The sequence below is a fragment of the Vulpes vulpes genome, chromosome 15 (assembly GCF_048418805.1).
Source record: "Vulpes vulpes isolate BD-2025 chromosome 15, VulVul3, whole genome shotgun sequence".
In the NCBI taxonomy this organism is placed as follows: domain Eukaryota; kingdom Metazoa; phylum Chordata; class Mammalia; order Carnivora; family Canidae; genus Vulpes; species Vulpes vulpes.
In genome coordinates, this window is record NC_132794.1 from 2,010,483 (window position 1) to 2,031,199 (window position 20,717).

The 20,717-nt window shown below is 64.0% G+C and overlaps 1 protein-coding gene across 1 annotated transcript; it reads left to right on the forward strand.

The window, feature by feature from the left end:
* Positions 1–7,239: 7,239 nt before the first annotated feature.
* Positions 7,240–20,393, forward strand: DNMT3L (DNA methyltransferase 3 like). The gene is made up of 11 exons (XM_072740743.1): positions 7,240–7,324; positions 7,663–7,833; positions 8,051–8,095; positions 8,678–8,948; positions 9,626–9,797; positions 10,864–10,951; positions 11,493–11,581; positions 13,600–13,675; positions 14,171–14,310; positions 17,447–17,532; positions 19,661–20,393. Exons 1-11 carry the CDS (start codon positions 7,240–7,242, stop codon positions 19,824–19,826), a joined length of 1,389 nt encoding a protein of 462 aa, XP_072596844.1. The 3' UTR covers positions 19,827–20,393.
* The last annotated feature ends 324 nt before the right edge of the window (positions 20,394–20,717 follow it).

Below are 20,717 nucleotides of genomic sequence, written 5' to 3' on the forward strand. Positions count from 1 at the left end.
TTGCCCCTCACATGGACGTGCCACCTCGGTGTCCTTGGCGGCCCTTCCTCTGCCTCCCGGCCCCGGCCCCCCATCCTCAGGCCACAGGCTGCCACCTGCCCAGCCTCGGCCAGGGCTCCCCGCCCCTGGAGCAGAGTCAAGCTACGCTTATTGGGGAGCCTCCCAGCCGCAGGGACAGGGGACAAGGGAACCAGTTGGGGAGGTGCTGGCAGCCCGGGGCTGGGGGAGTAAGACCCCTGCCCTGGGGGGCACTCGACAGCCTTAAATCATGTTAAGAGGTCCTGGGACGCCCAGGTGGCTCAGGGGTTGAGCATCTGCCTATGGCTCAGGGTGTGACCCGGGGTCCTGGGATCGAGTCCCGCATTGGGCTCCCCACGGGGGGCCTGCATCTCCCTCCGCCTGTGTCTCTGCCTCTCTCTGTGTCTCCCATGAATAAATAAATAAATTTTTTTAAAAAGGGCCTCGGGTGGGCACCCCTGAACCAATATTCCCAGTCTCCCCCCACCCACCCGGACCCCCGGGCAGGGCCTGGACACTCATTGGCCCTGCCGAGTGTCTGGTGGTGGGGGCCGGGGGCTGAGCCACGGCAGTTGGGAAGCACCACCCAGACCAGGGTTCTCTGGAGACCTCAGGCCCAAAACACAAGGTGGGGGCTGGCCCGTCCCTACCTGCCTCCCTCTTGAGTCTGCAGAGAACAAAGGACAAATGTCACCTGCTTCGTGGTTGGAGGGGAGGTCCCTGCAGATTATGCCTGAGGACCAAGGAAAGAAAACCGCAGAACATGCCTCACACCTCACCCCCAGGAACGGGCCGTGAGGGGCGCACGTGTTCGTCCGGTGCAGGTCGGCAGCGCGGTGCGCTCGGTGGACGCGGTGTGTCCAGCACAGTCGCCCGCGGCCCCGTTCCCGAGGCTCCCCTGCCCCAGCCCGAACGGGGTGCTGTTGGGAAGGGCCCGTTCTGGGGATCCCCGCAGAGGCAGGGAGGAGCGGCAGTCCCCCGTCTCAGCCAGGAGAGGGGGTTGTCTGGTCATTTCTGCGGACGGCTTGTGCTGACACAGCTTGGAAGGCACCTTGTCTTTTCCTCCCGGGTCACAGTCACCAAGCTCCCGCGGGACCACAGGGGACCCTGTGGTGAGGCCCGGCCAGTTCTTGGTGGTCAGGGCCCCCTCCCTGCCTCTGTCGCCAAAGCTCTGTGCCCCGCCTGGGGCCAGCAGCTTGGGGGGCGGGGGCACGGGGAGCCTTGGGAGGGGCTGGCGGTCAGACTGGCCCAGGATGTGCCATGTGGCCGTGCTCTGCCCCGGGGGGCTCATGACTCCCATGGGTGCATTTTAGTCTCTGGGAGAAGCCCTGCGGGGGACGCGCTTGGCCCTCTGTCTCCCCCCCCTCACACGCTTGGCAAAGAGCATCTGCCTTAGGCGCATTTATAGACACGACACATCAAAGTGCGTTCACGGAGCCCCTTGGGGACGCCCGCTCCGGAGCCGAGAGGTGACCGCACAGCCTCTACCCCAGGAGCCTGCCGTCGTCTGCAGACAGGGCTGAGCTGTGACATCTGGGAGCTCCACGGCCTGGGAGCTGTCTCCACATCTCCTCTGTGTGACTCGTCTACAGGAGCCCCTACTTCTTACCTGGAGGAAAAGAAAAAGGACCTGAACCCCAGGCCCCAGATGGACACCCACACTCTGTCGCTTCCCAAACGTGCTCCAGGGCAGCGGCAACAGTCGTCCGGCGGTACCTGTCGTCCAGCCCTGCCTGTCGTCCGCCCTGGTCAGCACGCACTCCGGGAGAGGCGCATCACTGCCTGGCTGCGGGGCCCCCTCTCTGCTTCCTTTGCCCCATCACCCTCTCTGGCTGCTGGTATGGGACCCTGAGGCCATCCTGCTCTTCCTGGGGCCGCTGCACAAACACAGAAAGACAGACAGCATGAGGGCTGACGTGGGGTGGGGCTTTCTCTCATGATGGCCGGGAGGCCAGTGTCGAGTCTGCTTGGCATCCTGACACCAGGGTGGGACCCATTCTGGCTCTGCATGAGCACCCGCAGACCCCAGCTGGGCTGGAGGCCGCCAGGGGTCTGGAGGACTCCCTCGGGCCAGAAAGCATCTGAACCCCCCCGGGATCAAGTTGTGGGTGATCCATCAGGCCGGAGGAGGGCGTTAGCAGCCACCCGGGAGTGACCACCTGGCCAAGGGGGATCCAGTCACATGCCCACCGTGGCTCTGAGGGTGTGACAGCTCCTGCACAGGGGGCCAGTGGGTTTGCATGGTGCCCACCCCAACCCCATGACATCCTGGCCTTGGGAAGGCGGGGGTATCCGGGAACCCGGTCTGGGTTGGGCGGGGCTGGGGTTCACCGGGGAAGCTTCAGAACCGGCCCTCGGAGGGCATGGACGATGCCAGGGGTGCGGCCAGGGCTGGAGAGGTTTTGGCTCCACGAGTAATTCCCATGGAGGTGGGGAAAGCCTATTTTAGGTCCTGCCCTTTGCTTGCACATGGGACTCTCCGTGTGTGTGATCTTAGGCTTCCTGTGGTTTCCATGGGTGGAAACAGGTGTCCAGAGATCCCCGCAGGCCCAGCACCCCACGAGCCCGCATATCTCAGGGTCTGACTTTGGTGGTGGCCCGGGGGACTGGTCACCCAGACGCCAGCTCCTCTGAGGCCCGTTTCCAGACCACCAGGGCACCCCCTCTCTGTGCCCCGCTCCAGACAGCTGCAACAGGGTGCAAGGAACCCCAAGACTGATAGGACGGCACCTGCGTGGGAGCACCCGGGGCCATGCCAGGGCTTGTCCACTCCCCAAATGCACGACCTTCTGTGAGCCGCTGCCCCACCCGTGAGGACCAGTGGCTCCTGCCACCCACGTGCTCTGCCTGCTGTTTGGGCCCAACAATGAGAAAACCATCCCTTCCGTGGAGCTGATAGGGCCCCTGGAGCCCCACATCCTTTGCGTCAGCTGGAACGATGCGGATGGGCCGGGGGCTTCGGGGCCCCAACTGCTCCCGGTCCCCGTGATGATTTTCACTCTGGTGTCCTTGTTAAAAAACAAAACCAAGCCAAATAAAAGGAGGAGAGAACAATATAGACAATTTTTACTACAAAAAAACCCCGTAAATTTAAAACTAAAAATATGGGGGGGGAGGCCACCTGGGTGACACAGTCCGTTAGGCACCCGACTCTTGGTTCTGGCGCAGGTCATGGCCTCAGGTTGGCGGGGAGTCTGCTTGGGATTCTCCGTGTCTTCTCCCTCTGCCCCTCCTGCTTGTGAGCGCTCGCACACGCGCCCACACTCTCGACAAGAAATAAATCAATCTTTTTAAAAAATGTAAAAAGAAACAATTTTATTTATTTTTTTTTTAATTTTTATTTATTTATTTTTTTTTATGATAGTCACAGAGAGAGAGAGAGCAAGAGAGAGAGAGAGGCAGAGACATAGGCAGAGGGAGAAGCAGGCTCCATGCACCGGGAGCCCAACGTGGGACTCGATCCCGGGTCTCCAGGATCGCGCCCTGGGCCAAAGGCAGGCGCCAAACCGCTGCGCCACCCAGGGATCCCGAAACAATTTTAGAATAAATATTTTCAAATGTTCAGAAGACTATCTTAAAACATCCCGTGCTCGCATAACTAATATCGTTACAACGTCCACATCAAGCAATCTAAAGTCTCCGTGCAAATCCCGAGCAAAACTCTGATGTCATGTCTCGCAAAAAAAAAAAAAAAAAAAAAAAAAATTTAAACTTGTGCGGAACCACAAAGGACCCCAAATGGCCAGAGCAATTGTGAGGAAGCAGAACAAAGCTGACGACATCATACTTCCTGATTTCAGACCGTACCCAGAGCTGTCGTTGTCACAATGGTGCGATCGCCGCACAAAAGCAGACCCACAGATGAGTAGACGGATGTGAGTAGACAGCCCGGAAATAAGCTCACACGTGCGTGGCCGATGAATTTATGAAAAAAGGAGCCAAGAATCCACCGGGGGAGAAGGACGGTCTCTTCTGTCAACGGTGTTGGGAAAACTGGACAGCCCCACACAAAAGAATTGAACTGGATCGCTTCCTTACCCCACACAACGCGCACACAGGAATAAACTCAAAATGGGTTAAAGACTTCAATGTGGGATGTCCGGGTGGCTCGGGGGTTGAGCATCTGCCTCCGGCTCAGGGCGTGACCCTGGGGTCCCGGAATCGAGTCCCGCATCGGGCTCCCCGCAGGGAGCCTGCTTCTCCCTCTGCCTGCATCTCTGCCTCTCGTGAATGAATAAATAAGGTCTTTAAAAAAAAGGGGGGGGGTTGAATGTAAGACCTGAAACCACAAAACTCCACATCTGTAAATTCTATATGTGATGAGGTGTCAATAGATGAAATATATAAAGAACCCGGACAAGTCAGCAGCAGCGAAGCAAACAATCCCGTATTACAAAACGCGCAGCAGATCGGAATCGGGCCTCTTTTGCCGAAGGAGCCCCACAGATGCCCGACAGGAACGGAGAAAGATGCTCAATGTCACCGATCAGGGAAATGCAAATCAGAACCGCAGTGACATCACCTCACACCTGGTAGGATGGCTAGGATGGGAATGACAGGAAGGGCCGCGCTGCTGAGATCGGAGCCTCTTACCTGCCGGTGGAGGATAGAGCTGCCCTACGACCCGGCGGCGACCCCAGTTCTGCGCTTTGATCCAAAGAAAAGGAAAACACTGATTCACAAAGCGGTCTGCACCCCCGAGCTCCCTGCAGGATCGTTTGCAACAGCACAGACGTGGAAACCACGTAAGCGTCCGAGGCTGGACGGATGGACGGACGGAGAAGACACGCGTATGCACTCAGGGAGTAGCACTCGCCACCAAAAGGAAGGAAGTGCTGCCACTTGCATCAACACGGATGGAGCCGGAGGGTGCGACGCTCCGCGAAAGAAGTCAGAGAAAGATGAACACTGGGTGACCTCTCTTTTTTTTTTTTAATTTCATCTTATTTAATCTTTATCTTATTTTATCTTTATCTTTTAATCTTTATCTTTTAATCTTTATCTTTATCTTTTATCTTTTATCTTTATCTTTTAATCTTTATCTTAATTTTATCTTATTAAATTCAATGAGTTAACATATAGAGTATTATTAGTTTCAGACGTACAGGTCAGAGATTCATCTGTCGCACGTAACACCCAGTCAGTGCTGGTGACATCCCGTGCCCTCCTTCACGCCCGTGCCCCAGTGACCCCGTCCCCCAACCCCGCCCCTCCAGCCACCCTCAGTTTGTTTCCTGTGATTAAGAGTCTCTTATAAAAAATAAAAAATAAAGAGTCTCTTATGGTCTGTCTCCCTCTCGGACTTCGTCTTATTTCCCCCTCCCTTCAGCTGTGATCCTCTGTGCTCTTTCTTAATTCCATGTATGAGGGAGACCATGTGATAACTGTCTCTCCCACAGGACCTCTCTTGCATGTGCAATCTTTTTTTTTTTTCTTTTAGATTTTATTTATTTATTCACGAGAGACACAGAGAGAGAGGCAGAGGCACAGGCAGAGGGAGAAGCAGGCTCCACGCAAGGAGCCGGACGTGGAACTCGATCCCAGGACCCCAGGATCACACCCCGGGCTGAAGGCGGCGCCAAACTGCTGAGCCCCCTGGGGCTGCCCCTCGTATGTGGAATCTAAACACACACACGCCCTGGACTCGACCACAGAGAACAGGCTGCTGGCGGCGGAAGGTGAGGGGTCTGGGGACAAATGGGTAAAGGTGATCAAGACACACGCAGTCCTAGATCCCAAACAAGTGAGTCGCGGGGAGGTGCCGCGGGCGCAGGATGGTGGCCACGCTTACTGACACTGTATTATATGAAAAATGCTAATTCCTGAACGGTTTAATATTTGCGACGACTTGCGGAGCTCCGAGCGCAGAGCCCTGCACGCCGCACGGCTCCCCCATGGTCGCCGTCTTGTGTCGCGTGCGGGGCGGATGGGCCGTGACCTAAACCAACGAGCCGAGCCGCAGGCTGCTCACATTTCCCTGGTTTTTCCTAATGTCCCAAGATCCATGGTGATGTGTCACCTCCGGGGCTCCTTCGGCCCCTCTTGGCTGTGCCGGGGCTTTGGACTTTGCCTTTGATGACCTCGAAGCTTCTGGGAACCCCCAGGCAGGGTCCACGGGGGTCTCATGGTGATCCGCTAGCAGGGAAACACACGTAGGGGTCCTGCAGTGCTGGGGGGCGACTGGGGGGCCCTCGTCGGCACATCCTGCCCAGGGCTCACGCGGTCAGGCAACTGTCCCTGTTGACGTCCACCTGGGGGCCTGGGGGGGTGTCCTGTTGGGTTTCTCCCTGCAGACGCCCCCATCCTGCCAAGTCACGAGGCCCACACCCCAGCTGGGAGGAGGGGAGTCCCGACCCCTGCCCTGATGTCTCCCCGAGGTCTGCCCAACACCCAACCGGCCGGAACCTCCTGCTCATGGCCCCTGGGGCTCCCCGATGGGCCTGCCTCCCGCCACACAGACCCCCTCCCACCTGCGCCAAATGCCCCGGCTCCTGTTTCCTAGAGCTGCCCTGGGGGCCACCCAGCTACCTAAGCCCCCCCACCCCGCAGAACCCCCTCACCCTGCCCTCTGCACCTCCTGCCCCCTCCCCTTGGAGCCTCCCTCCTGCTGGATCCCTCCACTGGAGCCCCCTCTGCTATAGCCACCCCCTCCACTGGAGGCTCCCTCTTGGAGCCGCCCCCCCAGAGCCCCCCTCCTGCTGGAGACCCCCCACTGGAGCCCCCGCCCCTGCTAGAGGCCCCCCTTGGACCCTCCCTGCTATAGCCCCCCCCCCACTGGAGCCCCCACACTGGCGCCTCCCCACCTTGGAGCCCCCCCTTGGAGCCCCACCTCCCCCAGCCCCCAAGCCCCGCCCCCAGCACCCCTCCCCCCAGCTCCCCACCTCCTCGCCCAGCAGCGCCCCCTTACTGAACACCCTAAACCCCCTCACAGAGGTGGGCTCTGGACCCCACCCACCCTGAGGGCTCCCCCTCCCCCACTGGACTCCCTACCCCCCCCAGGGTGAGCGCCCCCAGGAGCCCCTCACCCTTCCACCCCACACCCCCTGGCAGAGAGGGTCCCCGCCCCTCCCCTGTGCTCCCGCCCCCTCCCCCGCCCCCGCACGTCACGTGGGAACCCTGCGCCCCCACCCCAGTGCTCTCCTGCGGGTCTGCACCCCTGCCCCCAGTTCTTCCACCTGGCGCGTGTCCTGTGGGTCACCAGGAAGCTCCTTCGCGGGTTCCATGGCCCTGTCCCCCCGGGTAACCCTGGACCGCTCAGTCCTTGCCCCGCCGGCGGAGGAGCCCTGGCCTGAGACCTATGAAATCCGTGAGCCCCTCTACTTCTCTGACCTCCTGTGCTTGGGGTGCCGTCCCGGGAGACCGCAAGCGGGGGTCTGGGGGGACAGGGGAGGAGAGGGCGTGCTAGGGACCCCAGCTGCAGGAGGACCTGGGTCCCACCGCACTCCGTTTTGTGGGGAGCAGCCCACCGGACCCCACACTGTGGCAGGGCCCCGGGCGGGGAGGGACACGCCACGGGGGACACACCGGGCCTCCTGTCAGGACCGGTGCCCACCCCAGGTCTCCCTGGCCCCGGGGGCTGGGGCGGGAGGGGCAGGTGTCCCCAGAGCGCCGAGAGGTCTGGTTCACCCCCACGCGGGGCACCAGGGTTCCCGGCAGAAGCCCACAGGCCCGTCTCCCCCCGTGCACGCCCGTCTCCTGGTGCGGGTCCCCTGGTGGCCGTCCCAGTCCTGGAGCCCGAGGCAGAGCCGAGCAGGGACATCATCCTGGTGGGCTCCAGCAAGCCGCCGGGTTCGTGCCGGCCCCGCAGAGGCAGAGGTGAAGCTGGGGGGGGGGGGGGGGGGGGGGGCGGATCCATCCCTGAGGGTGCGGCCCGGCCCGACTCCGGGGCCTCTGGAATATTTACACAAGATTCGGAAACCTGCAGGGGCAGGAGGCCCCCCAACCCCCGCCCGGGTCGCCCCGGGGCCCTCGACCGCGTTTGCACGGGAGAGTCAGGCGGCCGAGGGAACGGGCGTGCGGTCGCCTTTTGCAGGTGTCGGTGCATATGAAGTCCAGGTGGACCGGAGAGACATAGAAGGTGAGCGCGGCCCGGGCGAAGGCGGGCGGGCAGCCCCGAGTCTCCTTTCTCTGTGGATTTGCCAGTTCTCGATTCCCTTGCGTTTCCCTGTACGTTTTTTAGAAAGATTTATTTGTTTATTTGGGAGAGCGGGTGCGCGGGACAGAGAATCCTGAAGCAGACTCCCCACCCCACGCGCAGCCCCACGCAGAGCCCCACGCAGGGCCGGATGCCGGGACCCTGGGATCGTGACCTGGGCCGAAATCTCGAGTCCATTCCTTCCGGGACTGAGCCACCCAGGCGCCCCTCCATAGGCATTTTAGGATCAGTTTATCGATTTTTGCAAAAAAAAAAAGCCAGCTGGGATCTGGAGAGGGATCCGTAGACCCGCTTGGGGAGACCTGTCACCTGGCTAAGCCCCCATCCGTGAGCGCGACCAGATCCTGGGATCCGTTCCGGTTTGCTTAGTTCTTCATGTTTTCCCACAACATCCGGGGGGTGTCGGGGTCGGGGTCTTGCGCTTATTTCGCGCGTGCGCTGCTAAGCGCGGTGCTCTGTTTGCTGGCGTCGCGGCTCCTGCTGCACGTTGGACGTCCACCGCAGGCATGTGCATCTGCTGCGGGAGCCTCCAGGTGCACACGCAGCACCCCCTGTTCGAGGGGGGGATGTGCGCTCCGTGCAAGGTAAGCGGGGAGGTGAGGGGGGCCTTGCAGGGGGCCTGGGGCAGAGCAGGTGCCAGCCTGGCCCCGCCCCTCTCCGAGGACAAGTTTCTGGACTGCCTGTTCCTGTACGACGACGACGGCTACCAGTCCTACTGCTCCATCTGCTGCTCCGGGGACACGCTGCTCATCTGCGAAAACCCGGACTGCACCCGGTGAGGCGGGGGGCGCCGGCCAGGCTGGGGGCAGTTTGGGGGCGCTGGGGGGCTAGTGCGGGCGAAGGAGCCCGGTGGGGGCTTCCCGCCAAGATGGTTTCCGCTTTCATCCCAAATATTGTGTTTGGTGTGAGCCCTGACGTGAGGGCCCCGGGCGTGGAAAGATTTATGTTCCTGATTTTTCTTTTTGTTGTTAGCGCCAAGCTCTGCGGCTCCGGCTCCCTCGGTCGGGGCCAGCGGGGAAGTGACGCAGAGCCCGCTCCCCCGGGGCTGGCGGGGGCGGAGGCCGAGCTCCAGCTGTGCTCCCTCCCCTGGGGTCCCTGGGCCACCATCCCACTCACATGGCCCTCCCCCCACGCCCGCCCCAGCTGGGGTCCTTGCACCTGTGTCCCTGGGAGCCCCTGACTTCCTGGCTCCGCAGGTGGGCGGCCGGAGGCTGAGGGCATCACCCCCTCGCTGTCCTCTGCAGGTGGCTCCTTCCTGTCCCTGCAGGTCCCTGGCAGGGACTGCACCCTGCCACCCCCCCACCCCCCCCACCCCCGTGCTGGGTGACAGCTCCCCCTCACTCCTGCACCGTGGGGGGGCGAGACCTCTCACGGGAGGCGGGCTCCCTGGTCTGTGTCCAGGGCAGGAGCGGGATGCCATCGCGCTCACTGCCGCTTCCTCCCTGACTCTAGATGCTACTGCTTCAAGTGTGTGGACACCCTGGTGGCCCCCGGGACGTCGGGGAGAGTTCAGGCCACTAGCAACTGGGTGTGCTTTCTGTGCCGGCCCTTCCGGCGCAGCGGGCTCCTGCAGAGGCGCAGGAAGTGGCGGGGCTGGCTCAAGGCCTTCTTCGACCGGGAATCGGTGAGGGGGGGCAGTGGGGGGAGGCGGGGAGAGGGGGAGTGGGAGGAGGCAGGGGCCTTAGGCTGAGGGCCGGTGCCAGCCCCGCTGTCTTTGCAGAGCCCTGGGTTCTGAGTGAGGGGGAGGCCAAGGGCTCTAAGCAGATGCTCCTTCCTGTTTCTTGGGGGTGCGCTCCCTGCTCCTGGTGCTCCCTGCTCCCGGAATCATGGCTGGGCAGGGGTGCTCCCTCCAGCCAGGGAGGGAAGGAAGCATTAGCAGCGGGTGGGAGGGGGCTCAGCACAGGGGCACCACGGAGTCCAGCCAATGGGAGCGAGCGTCCAGACAGGATGCTCTCCCTCAGCGTCCCCAGCGGGACCCGGAGCCGCCACTCCTGGACTTGGGACTGTGCCTCCAGAGTAGAAGTAAATTAGTGGTTTTAGGTCTCAGCTTATACTCACTGCTACGGGCGCCCCGGAACCTAAGACGCAAGAGTGACCCTGGGTCAGCAGACAGGGACGGCAGGGCCACACCAGACCCGGCAGCCCGGGCTCCCGCTCCCCCAGCCTCCACCCCCGCAGCCCCCGCAGCCTCCACACCCCTAGCCTTCACCTCCCCCCCTCACCCCCACAGCGCAGCAGGGCACCAGGACCCCCCCCCCAGTGCCCATCAGAGCTGCACTTGTTCTGGACCCACTGCCCTCCTGGTGCCCTCTGACCTCGCCACCCCCCACCCATCGGCTGCAGCCACAGGCAGACCCTGCCCCACGTCGCTCAGGGGCTCCTGCTCAGGCCGCTCAGGCCGCTCGTCAGGGAACCCCACTCCAGGTAGTCAGGATCCCCCGAGAAGTCCCGACGAAGTGCTTCCTCGGGAAAGGCTTTTCTTGCTCCGCGATCAGGAAAGGCCCGTTGCGCCTGCCTCCCTGCGCCGGGTGGGCGTCCGGCCTGGAGACCTCAGCTGGGGGGCCGGGAGCGGGCCGGGGCCAGCCTGCCTTGAAGGCGCCTTCCGGGGCGTCTCCCTGGACCTGAGAGGGGTTTCCCCGAGCCTCACGGGCTCTGCAACCGAGTCACGGCGAGAACTGGGTTTTCAACAGGAGACTCCCCTGGAGACGTATGAAACGGTGCCCGTGTGGAAGCGAGAGCCGGTCCGGGTGCTGTCCCTCTTTGGGGACATCAGGACAGGTGAGTGACCTGAGGCCCAGCTCTCCTGGAGCGGCCACACACCCGTGCCTCCCTCGCGCCCCAGGCCGCCCCGTGATGCGCAGATGCCGGCCGGCTCGGGGCGCCCGGGGTCAGGGCCCGAGGCCACCCTGCCTCGTCTGCCCACCCAGACGACGCCTCCCTGGGGGAAATCATATACCCTTGCTGCTCCCGCCTTCCCGTCCACCCACAGGCTGAGGCCTCCCGGGCTGTGCCCGCGCCCCTGCAGCCCACGCCCGCAGCTGTCACAGCCCGGCTGGGTGACATCAGCCAGGGATTTCCTAACCCGGGGCGTGACGCAAGAGCGGGGGGGGGGGGGTGTCTGCTTTTGCAACAAATTCCTTGAGTTCTTGAATCCATCCACAGTGGGATTTGCTTCCTCCGCAAGCGGCCCCCGCCCCCGTGTCGTCCTAGGGACCAAGTCTGAGTGTGCTGTTTCCTGATGGCTCCTTGGCCCTTTGTTCTGTGCCCGGTTCAAATGAACGCTCGCCCCCCTGTGCTCCCCTTGTGTCTCCCCCTGCAGAGCTCGTGAGTTTGGGCTTCTTGGAGGGTGGTTCCAACCCGGCAGGACTGAAGCACTTGGATGATGTCACGGATGTTGTGAGGAGGGATGTAAGGACCGCCGTGTGACTCTGGGGGCCAGGAGATGTGCAAGGGATCCGTGGGGGTGCCAGGGGAGCCTGGGGGGCCTGGGGGGTCTGGGGGGCCAGGGGTTGGGGGGAGCCAGGGAGGCCTGGAGGGCCGGGGGCGCCTGGGGGCCCAGGGGCTTGGGGGGCGCCGTGGGGGCCTGGGGAGCCAGGGGTCCTGGGGGAAGCCGTGGGGGCCTGGGGAGCTGGGGGACCTGGGGGGCTTGGGGGCCCAGGGGGCTTGGGGGTAGCTGTGGGGGCCTGGGGAGCTGGGGGGGCCTGAGGAACCAGGGGTCCTGGGGGCCCAGGGGGCCAGGGGAGCTTGCAGGAATGGCACCCCGCAGGCAGTGGAGAGAGGGGTGCTTTCGCGGCCCCCATGCCGCCCGGGCACAGAGCAGAGCCACGGGCCGGGCCCCATCCGAGTCCGGGTGGTTGAGCCCCGAGGGGCCGGTCCCAGCAGCGGGGCCGGTGCTGCCCGGGCAGCGGGACTAACCCCCTCCGCCCTCTCAGACAAAGTCTTGAAGTGAACAGCCAGTCACGGGGGGCATCCTCTGAACACCTGACGGAATGTTCCGGCTCCCTTGGAGGCTGCTTCCTGCTGACCTGGGCAGTGACCTTGGAGGAAGCGCCTAGATGACTCACCAGGCCTCAGATGATGGGAAGGGGCCCGGAGGCTCCTCCTGGGGGCTCCGGGGCAGGAAGCCCTGGTCTGGGGGTCCCTGGCACCAGGAAGGACAGAGCCCGTCCCCCTGAGCCAGCGACCGTGGGCAGAGGGGCTGGGCCGGGGGTGCTGGCCGTTGGGGGGGCGCTGACCGCAGGCCAGGGAGCTGCGGGGTCCCAGGGGCTGGCTCTTTGGGCGTCTAGTTTTGATAAAAATACTTGAAATCTGTTTTCTACCAGTAAGTGCGTGACGTGGGTTGTCACTGCAACACCGGGTCTGGCGGGTGTGGCCTCGCTCGGCCTCCCCGTCCCCACCTCACTTCGTCCCGAGCCCTGTGCCCCCCGGGCGGTTCTATCGCAGCCCCCCAAGCGATGGGGAGCAGCAGGCACCACCTGCTCCTGCCGTGGGTTTCTGGGCGGATTTCAAGGGAGCTCAGGGGGTTTCTGGTGCAGCTGGAGGGGGTGGCCGGGCGGCCGGCGGGACGGGGACTTGTCGCCCAGGCTGGGTTTTCCTCTGGGCGCGTCACTGCAGGTGGGGGTCAGCGGGGTCGGCTGGGTTGCGGGTCTGGCCCATCAGCCCACACCCACCACCTCCGCCCCGTACCCCCTCCTCCACCCTCAGCTCCAGTCAGCTGCCCTGCCCAGCCCGCTGCCCAGCCCCCTGCCCCGGGGGTTGGGGGGACACAGGCGGCAGGCGGGGGGCGCGGGGCCGGGGGCTTTCCGCAGGACACAGGCACCTGCTGAGCGGGGAGGTGGCCGGTCCGGGAAGCACAGGTCGGCTCGGGAGCAGGTGCTCTCCCAAAACCAGGGGCCGGGGCTGCGTGTCTCGGTCTTTTTTTAGTAGAATGACAGGAGCTAGGATTGTCATTAGTGGGAATCCCTCAGGCCGCCCGAGGGGGCACTTAGGTCACTTTGGGGTTGAAGGGTGCCCTCTGGTCTGCTCGGGCACGGGGCGCGGTGGATCTCGTGTGCTCCCGCCGGCCTGCAGTGACCGCTGACCCCTGAGGCCGCGTGGTGGGCAGGGGAGGCCGTGCCCGGCTGTCACGTCAGGGGCGCACACAGCCTCCCCGTGGATCCTGGGGGGTCGCCGTGCCCACCTTCGCGGGGCAGCCACCTCAGACTCCAAGTCCCTGCAGAGGCCGGGCTCCCTGCGTCCCCGAGGCCGGTGGCAGCCCCGAGCCCATGCGGCGGGTGTGGCCTGGTGGGTCTCACCTCCCCGCCTGGGGCCCGTTGGGGCTCGGCCTCATGGTGAGCCTCCCGCCCGGACACACGAGGCGCCTGCGGCTGTGGGCCCGTGGGCACCTGTGCCCGTGCTGCCTTCTGCAGTGTGCCCGTGTCCCGCAGGTGGAGGGATGGGGCCCGTTCAACCTGGTGTACGGCTCGACACCCGCCCTGGGCCACGCCTGTGACCATCCTCCGGGTAAGCGTCCGCGGCCCGCCCGCCCTCCCGGGGCCTCTGGTCCCCACGCCCATTTGCACCCTGACGGACAGCAGAAGGTGCCAGCTGTCTACGCTCCCAGACATGGCCGTCCTCGCGTGTCACCGGCACGAGTAGCCCGTCTGCTCGGCGAGTACGGTGCGGTGGATTTGACCCACGGGAAGCCGTGGCCCCACCTGAGAGCGGCCCCCACCTGCAGGCCCCGTTGCTCTGCGTGGACGGATTCCCTGGGGGGACACACGCATGTGCTTTGCCAGCCCCGTTATACCTGTCCCAATGTGGGTGCGCTGCGTGAGGCTGGGCGCTGGGGCCACCCTGGCTCTGGGGGACAGGCCTGCCTGGGGAGCAGGTGGGGCCAGGGGCCAGGCCAGCCACACCGAGGGGCCCGTCCGCAGTCTCCCTGCGCCCTCGCAGAGCCGCTCAGCCTCCCCGCTCCGCCGCGGGCACGGCCCAGACACGCCCGCGTCCCTTCCCCAGCCTGGTACCTGTTCCAGTATCACCGCGTCCTGCAGTACGCGAGGCCCCGGCCGGGCTGCCCGCAGCCCTTCTTCTGGATGTTTGTGGACAACCTGGTGCTGACGCGAGAGGAACAGACCGTGGCCACTCGCTTCCTGGAGGTACGTGCGGCACCGCCGTCCACGCCTGTGAGGGCGGCCTCCCCGGGACGCGCCAGGCACGGGTCGTCAGGTGGCCCGGAGGGCGTCCCCTGCACGGGCACGTTGCTCCTGCACGTCTAGACAGGCCACCGCGGGGCTCTCATGTGTGCACACGACCATCTCCGTACACGACGTTGCACACGGGCACGCGCCGCACACGACATAGCTCATGCATGCACATAGGACCCAAGAGGTGTGCTTCCGCGGGCCCCATGCCACCCCCATGACACGTGCACACATTATGCAGTGCACTGGCACACGCCACACACGTACACGGATTCACACGTGCACTCACGCTCACAGGCGTGCACTCATCCTCGGGGGGCACCACCAGCGTCCTGACCCTGGGAGCAGCTGTCCTGGGCTCATCTGGCCCGGGCCCCTCCCAGCATTGCGCCCCCCAGGAGAGCCCCCGGTGGGGCCTGGTGTCCCCCTCTGAGGACGTGTCCCCTGCGCTCACGGCAGGAGTCCTCGCTGCCGACTCTGTCCCCTCACGTCCTGGCAGCCGCCCCCATGCTTTATGCAAACTCAAGCCGGTCAGTGGAGGGCCCCCCCACCGCCCCCAGGAAGCCCTCCCTCCACAGAGATGCCCCCCTCGTTGGTTGTTCTGACCCAGGACCCTGTGCAGCTCTGCTCTGTGCAGCCGTGAAGACGCCTGCGGTCTGCTCCCCCTGCTGGGTGTCGGGGTTGCCGTGGCTTTATGGGGGGACGACGGCACAGTGGTGCGGGTGAGCAGGGACATCATGGGACGCGCCCCAGAGGTGACACCGCTGGGCAAGCTGTCACTCTCACAGCTGTGCCCACCACCCTGAGCACCCCCCCATCAGGGGCCGCGGGGTCACGTGGGGTGCACGGCTCCCTCCCGCACAGTCCTGCTGGGTTTCGGCCTGGGACCCCCGTTCTTTTCCGGCACTTTCTCCGGCAGCGGCGAGCGGGACCTTCCTTTCTGCTGTCCGACTGCATTTGATGAGCCGTGTTGGCTCCTCTGCATCCCCGGGCTCCCGCGCCTCCTGGGGTCCCGTGCGGGTGACAGTGGTTCCCGGTTGATTCGGTCCTTCCTTCTGGGTCCTTGAGCCGGTCCCTGGGCCCCTCCGGTCTCACCGCGCAGGTGCCTGTCCCAGGATGTCGGGCTGCAGCCGCGACGGGGCGGCCCTGGCTGTGTCTGCCGGTCGCAGAGACGTTCCCGTGTTTCCCTATGAAGCTGACGCTGACTCGTAGGTTGGGGTTGATGGATTTCACTCAGCTGAGGGCGTTTCCAGAAGTTTCCATCGGCTCCCACGTTCTGCTGTACACACGTCAAGAACAGTTGTTGGCTCCGTCAGACATTCTTTTGTCCAGTCTGTGGAGAGAACTGGGCCGCTTTCCTCTTTCGATCTATTGAGGGGACAGGCTCCGCGGCCCGGCCTCCGAGGTTGCTAAGTGACGCTCCCCTAGAGCGCCACCGTGAGCTACCGCTTTAGAGGCCGTCTGCGCCAGGGGCCGCCACGCGTCCTCGTGATGCCCCTGCTTTCCTCCTCGTCCCTGATGGCTTCTCCTCGGTCGGGAGCCTAACGCCGCCTCGGAACAGCAGCCGGGACCAGGTTTGTAACCTGCACTATTTATTTAAAAAAAAATTTTTTTTAAATAAGAATTGTGGGTCCAGCCAAAAAGTGCAGATTCCAAATCTGGGCCCCGGCTACCAGCGGCAAACGTGCTGACTTTGCATCTCGCACACGCGCTTGGCGGGGTCCCAAGTGGTCCCAAACCAGAGGCAGCCCAAGGGGCGGCTCCCCACGTTTCCTATGGTGCTGGGGACCCTCCGTCCTGCCAGGACGTGCCCGGCACAGGTCCCAGCTCTTCGGCTCCGGCCTGCGACCCGTGTTTTGAATGAAAAGGTCGCGACAGCCGTGTTTCGGTTTGAAAAGGGAGGAAAACCTGTGATGAGCGTAGGGAGCAGAGCAGGGAAGGAGCGCGCAGGCGGGGGAACAGCGGGCGGGCGTGAGCGCGAGGGGCGGTTGCGTCAGAGCGGCCGGAGTCCCCAGGGAGAGGCCTGGGCCGGCTCCTCCTCCCTCCGGTGACGGGTCCCCCCATCACCACCCCCTACCCCCTGGGCCGTGTTCACGGGCCCAGCGACGGGTCCGGGGTTAAATGTGTTCCTGCAGCGCGGAGCGAGCTGCAGTGCCACGTGTTCCTCTGTCGTCAAGGAGCCTGGGCTGCGGTGTCAGCGTCCCCTCCTGGGTTCCCTCTCGGGGGCCAGCCCCGCCTGGAGCAGGAGGGGATGTGACACCAGACCTACAGCCCCGGGTGCCCGGAGCACAAGGGCCAGGTCTGACCAGGAGGCCCGACAGACGCGTTCTCAATACCGGCGCTCCCGGGGTCACGCACGCGGCCCGAGCCCGCAGTCAGCCTTTCTCAGCCGTGTGTGCGGGTCCCGGCGGTCGGCTCCGCGGGGCGCAGCACAGAAACCTCCATCCGCCCAGAGCGACCGGCGGTGGGTGGCTCCCCCAGGCCGGTGTTGGGGTCGGGGGAGGCCCATGTGGGGTCAGGAACGGTCCATGGGGGACCCTCCCGGCCCCTAAGTCCACGCGGGTGCAGTCAGCCTATCTCCTGTTGGGGGCCAGGGCCCGGGTGGCTTCTTGCCTCAGTTTCTCCCTTCTGTGGCTCGCTCTCCCATTGCTGGGAGGTCCGTCCCCTCCCACCCCACGCCCTTCCTTCCGGGGCCTTCCAGGGACACGGAGGCATAGGAATCCCGGCAGCCCGAGGCCCCGGCACAAACCCTTTGTCTGCCGGCAAAGCCTCTTACCTTCCGGGAGCAAAACAACCTCAGCCCAAGGACCAAGGACATCCTTGTCCCTCAGGGGAAGCCACGTCTGAGCTGCGGCGGGCGGGAACCCCTGCCCCCGGGACCGGCGGGGACGGGACGGCGACGGGTCTCCTGGTGAAAAGTTTCACGATATTCTCTCAGCCCCTTTCCCTCGTAAGGTGCTGGAGGGAACCGCAGGACGCGTAAGCGCCGCGGAGCCAGGCGGCCGGTCCGGGAAGGCGGCTGTGGCGACGGTCCCCGCGGGGCCGAGCTCGTGCCTGTCACCCTGACCCCCGCCGCCTTTCCATCCGTCAGGCCGACCCCGTGACCATCCAGGACGTCTGTGGCCAAGCCGTGCGGGACGCCGTGCACGTGTGGAGCAACATCCCCGCCGTGAAAAGGTGTCTGCCGCGTGTTCCGGGCGCGTGGGGGCTTTGGGGACGCCGATGAGCGGGGAGGAGCCCGGGTGTCCCCGTCCCGGGCCGTGTCTGCAGGGCCTCCCGCCCACCCCCACAATCCTGGGTGCGCCAGCTCGGCAGTGCCGCTCCCGCCCCGGGGACCCTCCCCCGCTCCTCCACCAGGGGACCCGTGTGCCCGCCCCCTGTGCCCTGGCACCCCTGCCTGCCCCTTGGAGCTCCGCCCTGCCCACACCCCCACCTGCTCACACTCACACCGTGTGCTCACACTCACCCACACACCTGCTCACACCTGCTCACGCTCACACCGTGTCCTCACTCATCCACACGCCCACACCAGCTCACGCATATTCACACACCTGCTCACACTCACCCACACACCTGCTCACACACCTGTGTGCTTACACTCATCCACACGCCCACACCAGCTCACGCATATTCACACACCTGCTTACACTCATACCCACCTGCTCACACTCACCCACACACCTGTGTCCTCACTCATCCACACGCCCACACCAGCTCACGCATATTCACACACCTGCTCACACACACACCTCACATTCATTCACACGTCACACCTGTTCACACACAGCTGCTCACACTCAGGACGACAGTCCTCTGTTCATGCTCATTTACATACCTGCTGGCGCATTCCTATTTAGCTCACACTCACATCCTCACACCCACCCGCTCACACTCATTCACGCAGCTGCTCCTACATTCACATTCACCGGCTCACGCTCATTTGCACACACAGGCTCACACACTCCCACGCTAGCACAAGCGCAGCCACAGTGCCTTCCTGGGCCGTGCTGAACCACCGTCCCTGACACACGCCTGCCTTGGGCCTTCACACGCGCCCCTTCTCTGCTGCCGGAACATTCTTGGGATTGTTCTCACGAGCATCCCGTCTGTCTCTGGGCCCCACCACACCCCCGGCCCCTGGTGCCCCAGCCTCACACCTCCGGGCAGCTTTCCGCTCCCAGGACACCTGCACGCTGTGCCCCAGAGCCCCTGAGGACAGGGCCGTCCCCCCATACCCCAAGCCATGTGGCGCCTGCCCTCCGGTTGAGCCAGCGTGGCCAGGATCTGAGCTAAGTCTCCTCCTCCGGACAGCGGGTTTCTGGAAACTTCTCCCCCCCGCCCCCACCTCCCAGTCCCAGCATTCCCCCCCCCACCCCCCCCCACCCCCCCCCCGCTTGTAGTGTGGCGAGTGCTCTGGGCCCAGCCAGTCAGGGCTGGGCGCTGTGCAGGGGGAGCCCCTGGGGAGCAGCTTCCCAATGCCTTTCTCGCCCCGAGCACCACCTCTCCTCCCCACACCCCCGGGGATGGCGGGGGGGACCCCTGGTTCCCCAAGTGGCCTCACAGGGGCACAGTCCTTCGGGCTCACCCAGCCCAGCGGTGAGGACAGAGCCTGCGCTCGCCGCAGGTGGGCAGCTGCCTCCGCACGGCCAGCCGCGGTCATCCCGGTCATGGTCGCGGTCATCCCGGTTGCCCCCCAGACGGGAGGGCGGCCCCGGGGAAGCGGGGGGGGGGCAGGCGGCGGCGAGGGGCACTGCGTGCTTCCCGCTCCTCATTTGTGGCCTTAATCCACTAAGTAAACCCAGAAGCTTCTGAATCCAGTGGGAAGGCCGGGCCCCAAGACGGTAGTGGGGGTGCCGCTGCCAGGTCCAGAGCCGGGCGTCCCTCGGGCCACATCACATCGCAGCCAGGTCCACGTGTCGCTCCCCACCCCGCCGGCCCCCGTGGGGCCTCCAGCACAGGGGGGACGCGTGTGGTACCCTCTGCATCGTGGGTGCAGCAATTCCTTGGGAGGATGCACGTGGCGGTTTAGCCAGGGGCTTCTTCACACGGGCAGTGGGTCTGCCGAGCAGAGGCCGGCCCTGCTCGCCCCCGGGGGCGCGGGAGACACAGGGCGTCTCGTCCCCTGGGGCCCAGGACTGCTCGGCACCTGCCACTGAGGCGGGGGAGGCCTCCAAGCATGTATCGGGGCGGCCCCCGGGTTGTCTAGCGGGACTGGCACCGGCCGGTTTCCCCCCGTGCCCCCCGACCCCGACCCCGGCCCCGGGCGGAGCTCGGCTGGTAACGAGCCCCCTTCTCTCCTTGGCAGCAGGCACTCAGCCTTGGCCTCCCGAGAGGAACTGTCCCTGCTGGCGCCCAACAGGCAGAGGACAAAGCCGCCCCTCCAGGGCCCAGCCAAGCTGGTGAAGAACTGCTTTCTCCCCCTGAGAGAATATTTCAAGTATTTTTCAACAGAACTCACTTCCGCTTTATAAATGATATATTTTACCGAGGAGGGAAAAAAAAAAAAAAAGACTTTTCCTAGAAGCGGGGAACTTTCCTTACATTGTTTCTTTTTTCCTTTCCAAATTGTTAATTTATTTGCTTGACCTTGGATTTCCCAAGATTGCTACAGACACATCTTTCCTTTGGGTGTGGTGACGCAGGGCCTCTGCCCCGCGGTGCCCTTTGTCGGATGGCGAGAGGCTCCCAGCACCCAGCCATGGACACGAGCCACGAGCCTCATGTTGGGAAGCAGATTTGCCACTGAAAATGTCTCTTGTGTGCTGGTTAAGAAGTTAAAGATATATTTATTGTGGTCGTCACTGGTCATCTTCTCGTGTTTCTGTGCGCGTCGCAGAGCTGGTTTCAAGTGACACGGAATGAATCCTAGAGAGATCTTTCCCCGTTAGCCAGAAAATCCTCCAAGTGACCTAGACTTAGGTCGTCGGGACACACGACGTGTCCTGAGCATCACGACAGGGGTGAGGGGGCCCGGGGCCCGCGCCGGCGCCGTGAGCAGTGTGCACGCCCTGCAGAACAGCGGGGCTCAAACTGGAGCCTCTGAGGATCTTTTTTATTTTTTTTAGATTTAATTTATTTATGCATGAGAAACACAGAGAGAGAGGCAGAGACACAGGCAGAGGGAGAAGCAGGCTCCATGCGGGGAGCCCGATGCAGGACTCGATCCCAGGACCCCAGGATCCCGTGCTGGGCGAGGCGGCGCTAAACCGCTGCGCCCCCCGGGCTGCCCCTCTGAGGATCTCTATAAAGAGTATCTTGAAGTAGAACATTCGTCGTAAGGGTGAATTTTATGTCCGCCATGGCTGGGCCATGGGGCGCAGACGCTTGTTCAAACATTATTCTGGATGTTTCCGTGAAGGTGT